The following is a 17,316-nucleotide window of genomic DNA, read 5'->3' as shown; positions in this document are numbered from 1 at the left end:
AAACTTTTGTTATATTTGTTTTATCTTTAAACATACCATCTAATTTATTCCATATTCCATCATCAGACATTGCTTTGCATTTTATTTTATGAATTTCTATTCCATTTGTACTGGTAACATCTGTATTATCTTCACCAAACAATCTTTTAATCAATGAAGTTTTTCCTGCCCCTTTCTTTCCAACTACTACTAAACGTATGTCTCTCTTTTTCTCAGAGCCTGACTCAAGTAATTTAAGGTACAATTCGACAGATCTTTTGTCAGTCATTAATCTTATTTCAGTTGGGACTTCATCTACAAAGTCAAAGATATAAAGTTATTTTTATGAAGAAAAATACTATTTTACACAATTTATTATAATCAAGTATTTTCTATTATGCACCTTTTCCATGCTTGTTAATATTAAATATTTAGTTTTTAGCAAACTTAGATGATTAAACAATAATTAAGGGCCCTTTTGAACCTACAGTCAGGTGAGGATTTTTGTTGAAGGCTTCATTGTGACTTTGTCGATTATTTCCTTTTAATGTAAGTTATCTAACATGTATTTTTATGGGTCTCGAAGTGACCACAATTTTAAAATGGTTTTCCCATTTTACAGTGAAAATGTTGGGCAATTCATGATTATCATAGTATTTGTAAAATTACTATGCCAAATATATTTCATAATGTGTTGATAGGAATACAAGCATAAAGCGTTTATATAAAGTAAAACAGTTTCATAGATTACCTAAAGTGTAAATATGATAAAGAGTTAATCTATCCTAGCATAGTGATTTGATGAAGCTTTATTCAAATGATTTACACCTCGTCATCATCACAAACCGGTACAAAAAAATAGAAAAACTATACCAAACATTATTCAGAAATCCAAATATTGAGCAACACTTAAACAACCAAATACAGAGATGACGTCTGGTGATCTTGGAGGTTTACCAGGTCCTGCTTCACATGTGGCATTGGTGGTGTTGCTCATGCAAGATAAAATCAGGGCATAATTGGTTAAGGGTATCATAGAGTAAAAGAGAAAAACAATTAAATGATAACAAGGGGGCCTACTTTTATCAATCACAACAATAGACTAGTGTATATCTCAAATAAGTCAAACCAAGTGTACTTATTATAGTAAATGCAAAACATGAGCAAAACTGACATACATCTGACGTATAGTAACTATGGAACGACAGACAAACACATTTTTGAAAATCAAAGTAAAGAATTATTCCATCAATTCAAATATTGCATAAATATTTCATTAAATTGTATTTAAGCATTCTCCAAACAAACAGAGAGGCATATGGATGAACAGAAAGACGGACAAGGGTGTACCATATTACATATCGACTATGACAGACAAATAAATTAGAACAAGCATTCTGAGAGTATTGCATGGCAATATATAGTCCCTTCTTGATTAAAAATACATTGCATTAGAACAAAATGCTAACTGAATTGGTAATTTATGATATTATCTGTATATATATAAATGCTCCACAGGTCACAGCTTGATATAATTACAGAGGTCGAACCCTAAACAGTAAAGGCCAGTATAGATACAACATTCAAGCTTGATACAGCTCTGAATTTGGATTGTGATTAAACATTTGACACAACATACACAGTAGTCTACAGCCCAGGTGGATTTTTGTCATTTCCTTGCGCCCACGGTGGGCTTGGGCATTATATGGACATCTTTGGTCCACGCCCACTTACAGGTCCACAGTATAGAGTGGGATTCACGCCCACTGCTGTCCATGGAAGATTGGGTAGGCGGAAGGTGTTCAAATATCATTATATTACGGTGAATTAACAGCTATATATTTATTGATTTGCAAATGTATTGATAGCAGATTTTACACTTCATATACCCATCTGATAATTAAGAATTGTGAATTTTTTTGCATTGTTTTGTAAATAAATTTTTGTGCATTAGCTTAATTATTTATATAAAGTTAAGTTTGTATTGGTTTTACATCAATGATTGACATGTAGATACAATGTACAATAACCAAGGTGACACTGGATGTATGTCAACAGACTGCATAGACAGTAGAAATCAAGCCAATGAAATAACATGTGATAATAAGAGGCATTTCTTGTCATGTTCTTAAAAGTCATAAGTTGGTCACTACATCCTTTAAGTCATAATTATATGATCCATTTGTCACACAAAATTGATTCAACTCGAACATATTAAACTGTAAATAATTCATGGAAAGACCTTGTTAATTATCGAAAAAAATTACTGCTTAGGCCATAATAAATAATAGGTTTGTTTGCCCAAACGCTACCTACCCAGAAAAAAGCTGCCTACTCAAATTTTTTTATTGTCCTGATTTGAAGAAGTTTTTTTTTAATCAACTAGGCATGAAGACTAATAAACATCTGATACTTCAATTTCTTTAAAAAAAATTAAAAAAAATGCCTACCTACCTACTGACTGTCTCAAGCTTTGGGTAGGGTTTGGGCAAACTAAAATATTTTTAAGTGTGGCCTTATTATATAAAAATTCTGTCATGAAATTTCTCTTATTCGCCAATGAACCACAGTGATTTTCATTCAACATGTTTTGTCCGTATGCAGAAGTTTTAACAATACTTTTTGTAACTTTGATAACATTAAAGTGTTAATTCATTCAAGAGAATAGTCATAAATCAAAGAATCACAATCGTGCTAGTTGATAGATTACAACATTTCTTCTTGCATGCAAAGTAATAGGAAATTCCTAAAAGACCTGTTGAATTTAAAATTAACCACACATCCAACCCTGTGCCCTCAAAACAGATGGTTTCTTTTCTGAATTTTCCCCAATTTATTGTGTGCACATGTATACACCTCATACGGTCACCAATATGAGCAAAACAGGGCTTCGTTTGTAGAAAAGATATGTTTAAGATTATAACACAATGTTGACTGCGGTACACCTATTTTTGACATTTTTAACTATTATGTCTGTTTGTTTTCTTCACACATCGTTGTCAATATGAAATGACTGTCATACAAGGGAGAGGTGTAGCTAGCTACATGTATAAAATTAGGTTTAATCCACCATTTTCTACATTAGAAAATGCTTGTACCATGTCAGGAATATGACAGTTATTATCCATTCGCTTGATGTGTTTGAGCTTTTAAATTTGCCATTTGATAAGGGACTTTCCGTTTTGAATTTTCCACGGAGTTCAGTAACATTGTGATTTTACTTTTTATCTATTTTCTTGGACACTTCTGACATGTATTTGGGCCTTCATATGAGGGTGTGTATAAAGTTTACAAAATAGAGAAAAATGCCAACCAGATGCTCCGCAGGGCATAGCTTTATACGACCGCAGAGGTTGAACACTGAACGGTTAGGGCAAGTATGGACACAACATTCAAGCTGGATTCAGCTCTAAATTTGGATTGTGATTAAATAGTTGACACAGCATAGGTTTCTGACACAGAATGAATGTGTTCTAATGAACTTAAATTTTTTGTTTTCTCTTAGAGCAATTCACTATGCTGTTGAATAGTAATCCTCTCAAAAAAATGTTTGAAGAAATTTTCTTTTTATTTATGAAATTTCAAATGAGAAAAATTGAACCCAATTTTTTTAATCACATCCCCCTTTCCATTATTCCAAAACTAATCTCAATTAAAATATTCTAATGAAGTTTGCAACAATAACTACTCATTTAAATACATCATAAAATATTAAGATGTAAAAAAACTGCTTGTTATCACTGAATGGTAAAGATTATTTTAATTTATCAGTTGGTAGTAAAAAGTGAATATACATTGTATATTGTATATAACAAAGATTTAAGTTGATTCTGGACAAAGAAAGATAACTCCAATTAAAAAAAATTCTTGCTATTGCACAATATTGTGCAATAAGATATTTCTTGCTTACTATTCTGGACAAAGAAAGATAACTCTAATTAAATTTTTTTTTTCTATTTCACAATATTGTGCAATTGAAAGGACTTGCTATTGCACAATATTTAATATAATAATTTTAGATCCTGATTTGGACCAACTTGAAAACTGGGCCCATAATCAAAAATCTAAGTACATGTTTAGATTCAGCATATCAAAGAGGCCCAAGAATTCAATTTTTGTTAAAATCAAACTTGGTCAAATTGACTTATTTGTAGATCTTACTTTGCTTAACATTTTTGCTATTAACAGTTTATCTGTATCTATAATAATATTCAAGATAATGACCAAAAACTGCAAAATTTCCTTAAAATTACCAATTAAGTGGCAGCAACCCAACAATGGATTGTTTGATTCATCTGAAAATTTCAGGGCTTGACCTAATGAACATTTTTACCCCACGTCAGATTTGCTCTGAATGCTTTCGTTTTTGAGATATAAGCCAAAAACTGCATTTGACCCCTATGTTCTATTTTAAGTAACGGCGGCCATGTTTTTTGACGGATCAAAAATCGAAGCACACACTTTGTGCAGGATACTCTAAGGAACAATCATGCTAAGTTTCATTCAAATCCATTCAGTAGTTTCAGAGGAGAAGATGTTTGAAAAATTGTTAACGACGACAGACGACGACGACGGACGCCAAGTGATGAGAAAAGCTCACATGGCCTTTTAGGCCAGGTGAGCTAACAATACCAACCTTCCTTTTATGGTCATAAACCTTGTGTTTAAATTTCATAGATTTCTATTTACTTATACTAACGTTATGGTGCGAAAACCAAGATAAATGCATATTTGGGTCCCTTTTTGGCCCCTAATTCCTAAACTGTTGGGACCTTAACTCCCAAAATCAATACCAACCTTCCTTTTGTGGTCATAAACATTGTGTTTAAATTTCATTGATTTCTATTTACGTAAACTAAAGTTATTGTGCAAAAACCAAGAATAATGCTTATTTGGGCCCTTTTTTGGCCCCTAATTCCTAAACTGTTGAAACCAAAACTCCCAAAATCAATCCCAACCTTTCTTTTGTGGTCATAAACCTTGTGTCAAAATTTCATAGATTTCTATTAACTTAAACTAAAGTTATAGTGCGAAAACCAAGAAAATGCTTATTTGGGCCCTTTTTGGCCCCTAATTCCTAAAATGTTGGGACCAAAACTCCCATAATCAATACCAACCTTCCTTTTATGGTCATAAACCTTGTGTTAAAATTTCATAGATTTCTATGCCTTTTTACTAAAGTTAGAGTGCGAAAACTAAAAGTATTCGGACGACGACGACGACGCCAACGTGATAGCAATATACGACGAAATTTTTTTCAAAATTTGCGGTCGTATAAAAACTAATGAATAGAGAAAACTAGAGGCTCTAAAAAGCCTGTGTCGCTCACCTTTTCTTTTAAAATGTCAGACACTATAGGTTGCACGGATGTTTCAAGCATTTTTCTATAAAAATATTACATCTGATTATTTTTCAAAGATTACGCCCACTGCTTTCCACAAAAAATCGGGTGGGCAGAAGTAGTTCAATTAACGTTATATATAACAGTGAATTAGCTGCTATCTCATTTTTTAAATGTGGCCCTACAACAAGAATTGATAGACCCAGAAAGAAGTCTGTTAAATATTTTGTAATGAACAATAATTATTAAGAGATCATAATTTTTATTGATATAATAAAAACAACCAATCCAACATGCATCGTTTTAGTTTAATTCGTCATATTTCATTGTATTAACACACAAAAAATTACATGCATCCTGGACTCAACAAAATCTATTGGGAATCACCATTTCTAAAAGTGATCACTATGAAAAATTCCTAATGAGAACCCTGCTATATGTTTATTGAATTGTAAATGAAATGATATCAACTTGTATCAGTTTTTACACTTCATGTACCCATCTGTGAATAAAGAATTGTTGAATTGTTTGCATTGTTTTGTTAATAAATTAGTGTGCCTTTGCTTAATTGTGTATCTTAAGTTCAATTTGTATTGATTTCACGATGAATGGTTTTTTTTTCTCTGTTTTCTCGGAAACTCGTGACATATATTTAACTTGTCTTATTCATATTCTATCAATCAAGTAATTCTTTCCATCAGTATTTTTTTTTCTATTCGTTTAATTGTTAATATTGCTAAAATCTAATGTTGCACATTAATTTGGAAAAAAAGGTATATTCTATTCTATATATTAGATTTACAACGGACAGACTAGTAAAGAAATCAAGCTTATTTCGAATATAATTGAAATTACAATAGTCAATAGTAATTGCCAAAGGGTCTATAGACATTAGACATTATTTTATTTACCAATCATGGGCCTTGTCAGGCAAGATACTAAAAAAGCCTATATATAAGGGTGTGAGTGGAGTATACAGAATAGAGAAAAATAGCCAATAAAATTATCCGCAGGGCGCAGCTTGATACGACCACAGAGGTCGAACCCTGAACAGTTGGGGCAAGTATGGACACAACATTCAAGCTTGATACAGCTCTGCATTTGGATTGTGATCAAATATTTGACACAGCATAGGTTTCTGACACAGAATGAATGTATTCTAAGATCTTAAAAATTATAAGTTGGACATTTACCTATTATGGTCCAATATCCAAAATATAAATACATGGTTATATAGTTTCACCATATCAAAGAACCCCAAGAATTCAATTTTTTATGAAATCAGAGAAAGTTTAATTTTGGACCCTTTTGACCTCAATGTTGACCAATTTGATAACGGGGCCCAAAAATCAAAAATCTAAATACATGGTTAGTTTCGGCATATCAAATTTACCCCAATAATTCAATTTTTGATGAAATCAAACAAAGTTTAATGTTGGACCCTTTAGACCTAAATGTGGACCAATTTAAAAACAGAACCCAAAATCCAAAAAATGTAATACACGGTTAGATTCAGCATATAAAAGAATCCCATATATTCAATTTTTGTTGAAATCAAACAAAGTTTAATTTTTGACCCCAATTTGGACCAACTTGAAAACTGGGTCCATAATTAAAAATTTAAATACATGTTTAGATTCAGCATATCAAAGAACCCCAAGAATTCAATTTTTGTTAAAATCAATCTAAGTTTAATTTTGGACGGTTTGGACCTTAATGTAGACCCATTTGAAAACGGGACCAAAAATTAAGAATCTAAATACATGGTGAGATTCGGCATATCAAAGAACCCCAATAATTCAATTTTTGATGAAATCAAACAAAGATTAATTTTGGGCACTTTGGACCTCAATGTGGACCTATTTAAAAAGGGGGCCCAAAATTCAAATCTTAATACGCGGTTAGATTTAGCATTTTAAAAAACAGGAAGAATTCAAGAATAAAACCCCATTGAAATTGGTCAAGAAATAAGCAATTTATACAAAGTATTAGAAAAGTATTGTTTTCGGCCCTAATTCCTAAACAAATGGGGCCAAAACCCCCAAAATCAATCCCAACCTTCCATTTTTGGTATGGAACCTTTAAGGTAAAATTTCAGAAAGATCCATACACTTACACACAAGTTATTGTCTGGAAACTAGAAAAATGCTTATATTGACCCCTTTTTATTCCCTAAATTCCTAAACTGTTGGGACCAAAACCCCCAAAATTAATCCCAACCTTCCCTTTGTAGTTTCAAACCTTGTGTTTGAATTTCATAGAGGTCCATTCACTTAAACTAAAATTATTGTCCTGAAAGTAATGGTCTTCGGACGACACGGACGACAATGACGTGATACCAATATATGACTGCAATTTTTTGCGGTCGTATAAAACATGAGAACACAAGCTTTTAATCCTATATGAATGTGATAAGTAAAAAAGCATATATTATATTTGCGAAAAGAAGACTGTTACTTTCCCCTACAGAAAACTAGAGGCTCTAAAGAGCCTGTGTCGCTCACCTTGGTCTATGTGAATATTAAACAAAGGAAGAAGATGGATTCATGACAAAATTGTGTTAACTTTTGGTGATGTGATGTGTTTGTACATCTTACTTTACTGAATATTCTTGCTGCTAACAATTATCTCTATCTATAATGAACTTGGCCCAGTAGTTTCAGTGGACAATTTTAGTAAAAATTTACAAATTTTATGAAAATTGTTAAAAATTGACTCTAAAGGACAATAACTCCTCAGGGGGTCAATTGACCATTTTGTTCATGTTGACTTATTTTTAGGTCTTACTTGGCTGTACATTATTGCTGTTTACAGTTTATCTCTATCTATAATAACATTCAAGATAATAACCAGGCAGCCTGTTAATAGGGGCAGCAACCCAACAACGGGTTCTCTGATCCATCTGAAAATTTCAGGGCAGATAAATCATGACCTGATTAACAATTTAACCCCATCAAGTTGCTCTAAATGCTTTGGTTTTTGAGTTATAAGCCAAAAACTGCATTTTACCCCTATGTTCTATTTTTAGCTGTGGCGGCCATTTTGGTTGGTTGGCCGGGTCAATGGAAACATTTTTTTAACTGCATACCCTAATGATGATTGTGGACAAGTTTGGTTTAATTTGCCTTCGTAGTTTCAGAGGAGAAGATTTTTGTAAAAGATTACCAAAATTTACGAAAAATTGTTAAAAATTGACTATAAAGGGCAATATCTTCTTAGGAGTCAATTGACCATTTTGATCATGTTGACTTATTTGTAGATCTTACTTTGCTGAACATTATTGCCGTTCACAGTTTACCTCATGATCTATAATAATATTCAAGATAACAACCAAAAACGGCAAAATTTCCTTAAAATTACCAATTTAGAGGCAGCAACCGAACAACGGGTTCTCCGATTCAGTTATGTTATATGTTATTCAGACTCTCTCTAGACTTTACGTATGATATGTAATAAGATCAGATAACACAGAGAAACATTTAGACCTTTCCATAGAATTTGACCAATCGGAAACCGAGATATAGAAAGAGAGTGTGAAGATACCTTTTACTGCGAGACGTGTGTTTCCAATTTGGTGTCGGTAGACAAAATATCTACAATTGACATACTTGGGTGTGATTGCTACGGATAATTCCGACAACTAAAGTATACGTGTTATACACCATTGTGTATAAAAATCAATTTAGATATACGACATAACAAGTTTTAGCGGTGTTGACAACCCAGAAATCGGCATATAACTGAATTTCGCAACCGGCTGTCATTTTTCAAAATTGCGAGTTAAGAACCTTGTGTTATATATACTAAGGTATATAGGGAAAAAATTCTGAGACAAGTGCCTTGTGAATACAATGTCTTTTATAAATCTTTGAAAAAAAATGAATTATTTCCCTTTGAAAAGAAATCTAGTAATTAATAAGTATTTCAACAAAATTTAATTCTAAGGAAAGGGCTTTAACTGAACAAGAAGAAAAGCTAAAATCGTGAAAATCGAACTTGACCTGTACTTTGTCATGATAAAACAATACACTAAATATCAAATCAATATCTTCAAGCATGAAAAAAAAGTCTGGAAAACTGATTTGCTGGACTGACGGATGGACAGACAGACGGACAGAGTGCAAACCTAATGCCCCTTTGACTTCGTCGGTAAGGGACTAAAAATCTGAAGGGTTATTTCCCTTTGAACATAACTATGGCTTACCATAGCATTCTAACATTACATATATAATTATTAATAATGTAATTAACTTCAAACTGTCTAATAATATTAATTATAATCATCACCACTTAAGAAATAGATTTTTTTTCAATAAATCTGTCACTTCAATTTTTATTGTGAGATAAGACATTTACCTTTAGCTTAGTCATAATATGATAACAATATACAAGAGTGCACACACTGAAATGGCTCGCCTTCTTTACTAATCATTGAAGGACGCCTCCGGGTGCGGGAATTTCTCGCTACATTGAAGACCTGTTGGTGACCTTCTGCTGTTGTTTTTTTATTTGGTCGGGTTGTTGTCTCTTTGACACATTCCCCATTTCCATTCTCAATTTTATATACTATGTTGATAGTCCTAAGTATAAAGCTTTATCACAACTGTCACATAAACTTAACATTAACCAAGATAGCTAAACAAAGGCCAATGAACCATGAAAATGAGGTCAAGGTCAGATGAACCATGCCAGACAGACATTTGCAGCTAACAAAGCTTCCATACAACAAATATAGTTGACCTATTACTTATAGTTCAAGAAAAATAGACCAAAACACAAAAACTTAACACTGTGCAATGAACCGTGCAATTCAGGTCATGGTCAAATAAACCTGTGGGACTGACATACAGATCATAATATATTTCCATACACCAAATATAGTTGACCTTTGGCATATAATATTAGATAAAAAGACCAAAACTTAAAAACTTAACTTTGACCACTGAACCATGAAAATGAGGTCAAGGTCAGATTAAATCTGCCCGCTAGACATGTACACCTTACAATCATTCCATACAACAATTATAGTAGACCTATTGCATAAAGTATGAGAAAAACAGACCAAAACACAAAAACTTAACTATAACCACTGAACCATGAAAATGAGGTCAAGGTCAGATGACACCTGCCAATTGGACATGTACACCTTCCAGTCCTTTCATACACCAAATATACTAGCCCTATTGCTTATAGTATCTGAGATATGGACTTGACCACCAAAACTTAACCTTGTTCACTGATCCATGAAATGAGGTAGAGGTCAAGTGAAAACTGTCTGACGGGCATGAGGACCTTGCAAGGTACGCATATACCAAATATAGTTATCCTATTACTTATAATAAGAGAGAATTCAAGATTACAAAAATTCTGAACTTTTTTTTCAAGTGGTCACTGAACCATGAAAATGAGGTCAAGGACATTGGACATGTGACTGACGGAAATTTCGTAACATGAGGCATCTATATACAAAGTATGAAGCATCCAGGTCTTTCACCTTCTAAAATATAAACCTTTTAAGAAGTTAGCTAACGCCGCCGCCGCCTGATCACTATCCCTTTGTCGAGCTTTCTGCAACAAAAGTTGCAGGCTCGACAAAAATATTTAAAATACCCCTTTTGGATATTAAAAATGGCAATAAATCAAAAAGGAGAAATGCTAAAATCGTGAAAATTGAACTTGACCTTCATTTTGACACAAGCAACAACATATCTAAAGGAGTAGGTTCAGTAAGATCTCTTTTTGCCCCAAAATATAGCAGTTTCACAAAATTGTTAAAATCTGAACTTTAAGCCATTAATTGGAAAGAAGAATACTTCTGTAACATAAATATGGGCTGTATCTGGCACTAGCATCATAAAGTCATGCTAAAATACTGAAATCTTTACAATTTTAGAATTTGAGTTAATTTTTAGACAGTTTCCGTCTTAAATGGAAGTGGCTGCATTTGTGTTCATTCTTAATATTTAAATGTAAGTTGTATTTGATGATAATACATAACTTATATAAAGTTGAGGATGAACACGGATGCGGCCAATTTCATTTTTGACAAAAGCCATCTGAAAAATTACATATTACGGCATATTTGATAGATTTTTAGTATTTAAGCTTGAATTGAGCATCTTTGATGACTTAATCAGTTAAAATATTTCATATTAACTAATTGAATCTATTAAAGTAGACACAAGAGATTTAAAAAAAATTAACGGTAACAATTTTCTTGCACCAGATGCGCATTTCGACAATACATGTCTCTTAAACTAGAGGCTCTTAAGAGCCTGTGTCGCTCACCTCGGTCTATGTGCATATTAAACAAAGGACACAGATGGATTCATGACAAAATTGTTTTTGGTGATGGTGATGTGTTTGTAGATCATACTTTACTGAACATTCTTGCTTCTTACATTTATCTCAATTTATAATGAACTTGGCCCATTAGTTACAGAGGAAAATATTTTGTTAAAATTTACAAAAAATTTACAAAATTTACAAAATTATTAAAAATTGACTATAAAGGGCAATAACTCCTTAAGGGGTCAACTGACCTTTTAAGTCATGTTGACTTATTTGTGGATCTTACTTTGCTGAACATTATTGCTGTTTACAGTTTATCTCTATCTATAATAATATTCAAGATAGTAACCAAAAACAGCAAAATTTCCTTAAAAAATTCCAATTCAGGGCCGGGGCAGCAACCAAATAACCAGTTGTCGGATTCATCTGAAAATTTTAGGACAGATAGATCTTGACTTGCAAAACAATTTAACCCCCATGTCTGAATTACTTTTAATGCTTTGGTTTCAGAGTTATAAGCCAAAATCTACATTTTACCCTTATGTTCTATTTTTAGCCATGGTGGCCATCTTGGTTGGTTGGCAGGGTCATCGCACACATTTTTTAAACTAAATACCTCAATGATGATTCTGGCCAAGTATGGTTTAATTTGGACCACTAGTTTAAGAGAAGATTTTTGTAAAAGATAAGAAAAAATTACGAAAAATTGGTAAAAAATGACTATAAGGCGTAAATTAAAATATTGTTTGTTTGCCCTTGACCGACCGACCCTATAAATTCTTTCCGCTTGAAAATCTTTTATTTGTATTTATCAGCGATATTTAATTTTATTTTATTTTTCCGTTCCTACAATAAATCTTATATTTGTATTTCCCGCTCAAAACTTTTTTTACCGGAATCCTCGGGTTTTGTCTTTCCCGTATAAGGTCTAGTCCGTTTGGTATCACGTGAGCGTTTGACATGAACACTTGCATTTTGAGTTTCAAAGCATTCGTTTGAAATCGATATTGAAAGCTTTGAAATCATGATATGACGAACGTTACTCTGTGTCTTTATACTTGAAGAGCAGGGTTCATTCAAAAAAAAGTTTGTCCAATACAAAATTATCAACGTATGCACAAAATATTTTGTAAACGGACGTTGTATCCTATGTAGGAATGGCCTTTGGTGATCCGTAGATCAGGATGATTATGTTTACGATGCCTTCGACCAGCATTGAAATATTATTTATATCTGACATGAACCAAAGGTCTGTAAAGTGGAGAATATTTGGCAGTAAAATCTAAAATATGTAAAGTTTTTCCATACAGATCATTTATAAATGCGATGTTAAATACATGACAATTGAGTTTCGAGTCTTGTATCATTTTTATTGGAAACTCAGGCACACACGAAAATTTAAACACTCTAGGGACTTTTTCTACTAGTAATGTATGTCTCCCCGGACATATTTTACCAGGACAAAGTTATCTCTTACAGAAAACCTTTAGGTCGAGGTAAGCGTACAAGGTACGTAGTACAGAATATTAGTGTAAGTTAAAACTCTTAAAAGTTCCAGGCATATAAACGTTGAAAATATGCTGCACAGCCCTGTAATTTTATATTTGAAAACAAAATAGTAGTAATTAATTTGATATTCTACATGGTCCAAGACCACAATTAATTCGTAGTGCATTTCTTTTAGAACATAAATGAAAATAAAAAAAATCCCACCTGCACTTTCTCAAAGAAACTTTTACAGTCTGTTGTACTACTTTTGGGACAAATTATATCAAAATTATAGAAAACTTCATCGGCTCTAACTCAAAATATGAACAAATTTATGCTTAGGGCGTCTTGAAATCTTTTTACAGCTTCCGAAGTGCTAATTTTAAACCTTTTTCAGCTGGACCAAATCACTACTTTCTTTAAAATTCTGGACCCAAATTTCTTTACAGTGTAATTTTACCCCCCTACTTGCAATTTGAGGCATTAAAGATGGAGAAATAAATTTGGAAGGGGTATAAAAATTAATGGCAAGTAACCCACTGTCAACACTAGAGACTATATTTGTGAACAACAAAAATCAAGGGACGACAATTGTGGTCTCGGACCTAATAGGATAGAAAGAGTTGACAAATCTTAAAAAAACTTGGTATGACCAAAGCTTAATGAATTATAACACTGCTTACAAAGTTTCATGACAATAGGATGTATATTATAGACAATAAGTTAAGTTCAATACTCATCTTTGCGTGTAAAATTTTGACGTTAAAATTGAAAAAAAATGAACTATCAACATTTGGGGCTTTAAAAATTAAAATATTGCCAAAAAATACTTTTTAAATGCCTTAATATATAACTTATCATACACTAAAAGCAATAGAGTACTCATTTGATTCATCAGACTTGGCATAATTATTCAAAAGTCAAATTTATATGAGCCTGGGCCTAAAAATTGAGTTTTTTTTCAATGAAGGGGGCCTTACATGAAGATGTAATATTTTCCAGCAATTTTGAAATTGTGAAGCTTTTTGGTTATAAATAATCCTTACATATATATGTATTGAAAGTACTTTAAATGGAAAGAAAAGTTACAAATAATATATCATATTAGTTTAAAAGGGTCTTAGGCCAAGTAAGACATATTTACATTTAAAAATGCATATTGAGGCTATAAGAAATAAAAACTTGTGTCTTTTTTATCATTTCTATACTCATGTGACATGATACAACAAATCTGAGCAAAAAAAGACTCTTGCAATTAACCTTTCTTACAAACAGTATGGTCTTATGAGGTCAAGGTCAGATGAACCATGCCAGACAGACATTTGCAGCTAACAAAGCTTCCATACAACAAATATAGTTGACCTATTACTTATAGTTCTAGAAAAATAGACCAAAACACAAAAACTTAACACTGTGCAATGAACCGTGCAATTCAGGTCATGGTCAAATAAACCTGTGGGACTGACATACAGATCATAATATATTTCCATACACCAAATATAGTTGACCTTTGGCATATAATATTAGATAAAAAGACCAAAACTTAAAAACTTAACTTTGACCACTGAACCATGAAAATGAGGTCAAGGTCAGATTAAATCTGCCCGCTAGACATGTACACCTTACAATCATTCCATACAACAATTATAGTAGACCTATTGCATAAAGTATGAGAAAAACAGACCAAAACACAAAAACTTAACTATAACCACTGAACCATGAAAATGAGGTCAAGGTCAGATGACACCTGCCAATTGGACATGTACACCTTCCAGTCCTTTCATACACCAAATATACTAGCCCTATTGCTTATAGTATCTGAGATATGGACTTGACCACCAAAACTTAACCTTGTTCACTGATCCATGAAATGAGGTAGAGGTCAAGTGAAAACTGTCTGACGGGCATGAGGACCTTGCAAGGTACGCATATACCAAATATAGTTATCCTATTACTTATAATAAGAGAGAATTCAAGATTACAAAAATTCTGAACTTTTTTTTCAAGTGGTCACTGAACCATGAAAATGAGGTCAAGGACATTGGACATGTGACTGACGGAAATTTCGTAACATGAGGCATCTATATACAAAGTATGAAGCATCCAGGTCTTTCACCTTCTAAAATATAAACCTTTTAAGAAGTTAGCTAACGCCGCCGCCGCCTGATCACTATCCCTTTGTCGAGCTTTCTGCAACAAAAGTTGCAGGCTCGACAAAAATATTTAAAATACCCCTTTTGGATATTAAAAATGGCAATAACTCAAAAAGGAGAAATGCTAAAATCGTGAAAATTGAACTTGACCTTCATTTTGACACAAGCAACAACATATCTAAAGGAGTAGGTTCAGTAAGATCTCTTTTTGCCCCAAAATATAGCAGTTTCACAAAATTGTTAAAATCTGAACTTTAAGCCATTAATTGGAAAGAAGAATACTTCTGTAACATAAATATGGGCTGTATCTGGCACTAGCATCATAAAGTCATGCTAAAATACTGAAATCTTTACAATTTTAGAATTTGAGTTAATTTTTAGACAGTTTCCGTCTTAAATGGAAGTGGCTGCATTTGTGTTCATTCTTAATATTTAAATGTAAGTTGTATTTGATGATAATACATAACTTATATAAAGTTGAGGATGAACACGGATGCGGCCAATTTCATTTTTGACAAAAGCCATCTGAAAAATTACATATTACGGCATATTTGATAGATTTTTAGTATTTAAGCTTGAATTGAGCATCTTTGATGACTTAATCAGTTAAAATATTTCATATTAACTAATTGAATCTATTAAAGTAGACACAAGAGAGTTAATAAAATTAACGGTAACAATTTTCTTGCACCAGATGCGCATTTCGACAATACATGTCTCTTAAACTAGAGGCTCTTAAGAGCCTGTGTCGCTCACCTCGGTCTATGTGCATATTAAACAAAGGACACAGATGGATTCATGACAAAATTGTTTTTGGTGATGGTGATGTGTTTGTAGATCATACTTTACTGAACATTCTTGCTTCTTACATTTATCTCAATTTATAATGAACTTGGCCCATTAGTTACAGAGGAAAATATTTTGTTAAAATTTACAAAAAATTTACAAAATTTACAAAATTATTAAAAATTGACTATAAAGGGCAATAACTCCTTAAGGGGTCAACTGACCTTTTAAGTCATGTTGACTTATTTGTGGATCTTACTTTGCTGAACATTATTGCTGTTTACAGTTTATCTCTATCTATAATAATATTCAAGATAGTAACCAAAAACAGCAAAATTTCCTTAAAAAATTCCAATTCAGGGCCGGGGCAGCAACCAAATAACCAGTTGTCGGATTCATCTGAAAATTTTAGGACAGATAGATCTTGACTTGCAAAACAATTTAACCCCCATGTCTGAATTACTTTTAATGCTTTGGTTTCCGAGTTATAAGCCAAAATCTACATTTTACCCTTATGTTCTATTTTTAGCCATGGTGGCCATCTTGGTTGGTTGGCAGGGTCATCGCACACATTTTTTAAACTAAATACCTCAATGATGATTCTGGCCAAGTATGGTTTAATTTGGACCACTAGTTTTAGAGAAGATTTTTGTAAAAGATAAGAAAAAATTACGAAAAATTGGTAAAAAATGACTATAAGGCGTAAATTAAAATATTGTTTGTTTGCCCTTGACCGACCGACCCTATAAATTCTTTCCGCTTGAAAATCTTTTATTTGTATTTATCAGCGATATTTAATTTTATTTTATTTTTCCGTTCCTACAATAAATCTTATATTTGTATTTCCCGCTCAAAACTTTTTTTACCGGAATCCTCGGGTTTTGTCTTTCCCGTATAAGGTCTAGTCCGTTTGGTATCACGTGAGCGTTTGACATGAACACTTGCATTTTGAGTTTCAAAGCATTCGTTTGAAATCGATATTGAAAGCTTTGAAATCATGATATGACGAACGTTACTCTGTGTCTTTATACTTGAAGAGCAGGGTTCATTCAAAAAAAAGTTTGTCCAATACAAAATTATCAACGTATGCACAAAATATTTTGTAAACGGACGTTGTATCCTATGTAGGAATGGCCTTTGGTGATCCGTAGATCAGGATGATTATGTTTACGATGCCTTCGACCAGCATTGAAATATTATTTATATCTGACATGAACCAAAGGTCTGTAAAGTGGAGAATATTTGGCAGTAAAATCTAAAATATGTAAAGTTTTTCCA

General features: G+C 32.6%; 1 protein-coding gene across 1 annotated transcript in view; it reads right to left on the bottom strand.

The window, feature by feature from the left end:
- Positions 1-17,316, bottom strand: part of LOC143054484 (uncharacterized) — a 275,789-nt gene that overhangs the window by 52,420 nt on the left and 206,053 nt on the right. Inside the window, exon 5 of the mRNA XM_076227508.1 lies at positions 37-294. Within this exon, the coding sequence (XP_076083623.1) occupies positions 37-294 (258 nt within the window). The remainder of the gene's footprint in view (positions 1-36; positions 295-17,316) is intronic.

The sequence above is a fragment of the Mytilus galloprovincialis genome, chromosome 12 (genome assembly GCF_965363235.1).
Source record: "Mytilus galloprovincialis chromosome 12, xbMytGall1.hap1.1, whole genome shotgun sequence".
NCBI lineage: Eukaryota > Metazoa > Mollusca > Bivalvia > Mytilida > Mytilidae > Mytilus > Mytilus galloprovincialis.
The sequence above is the reverse complement of the archived record's forward strand: the minus strand, read 5'-3'. Positions and strand labels throughout refer to the sequence as shown.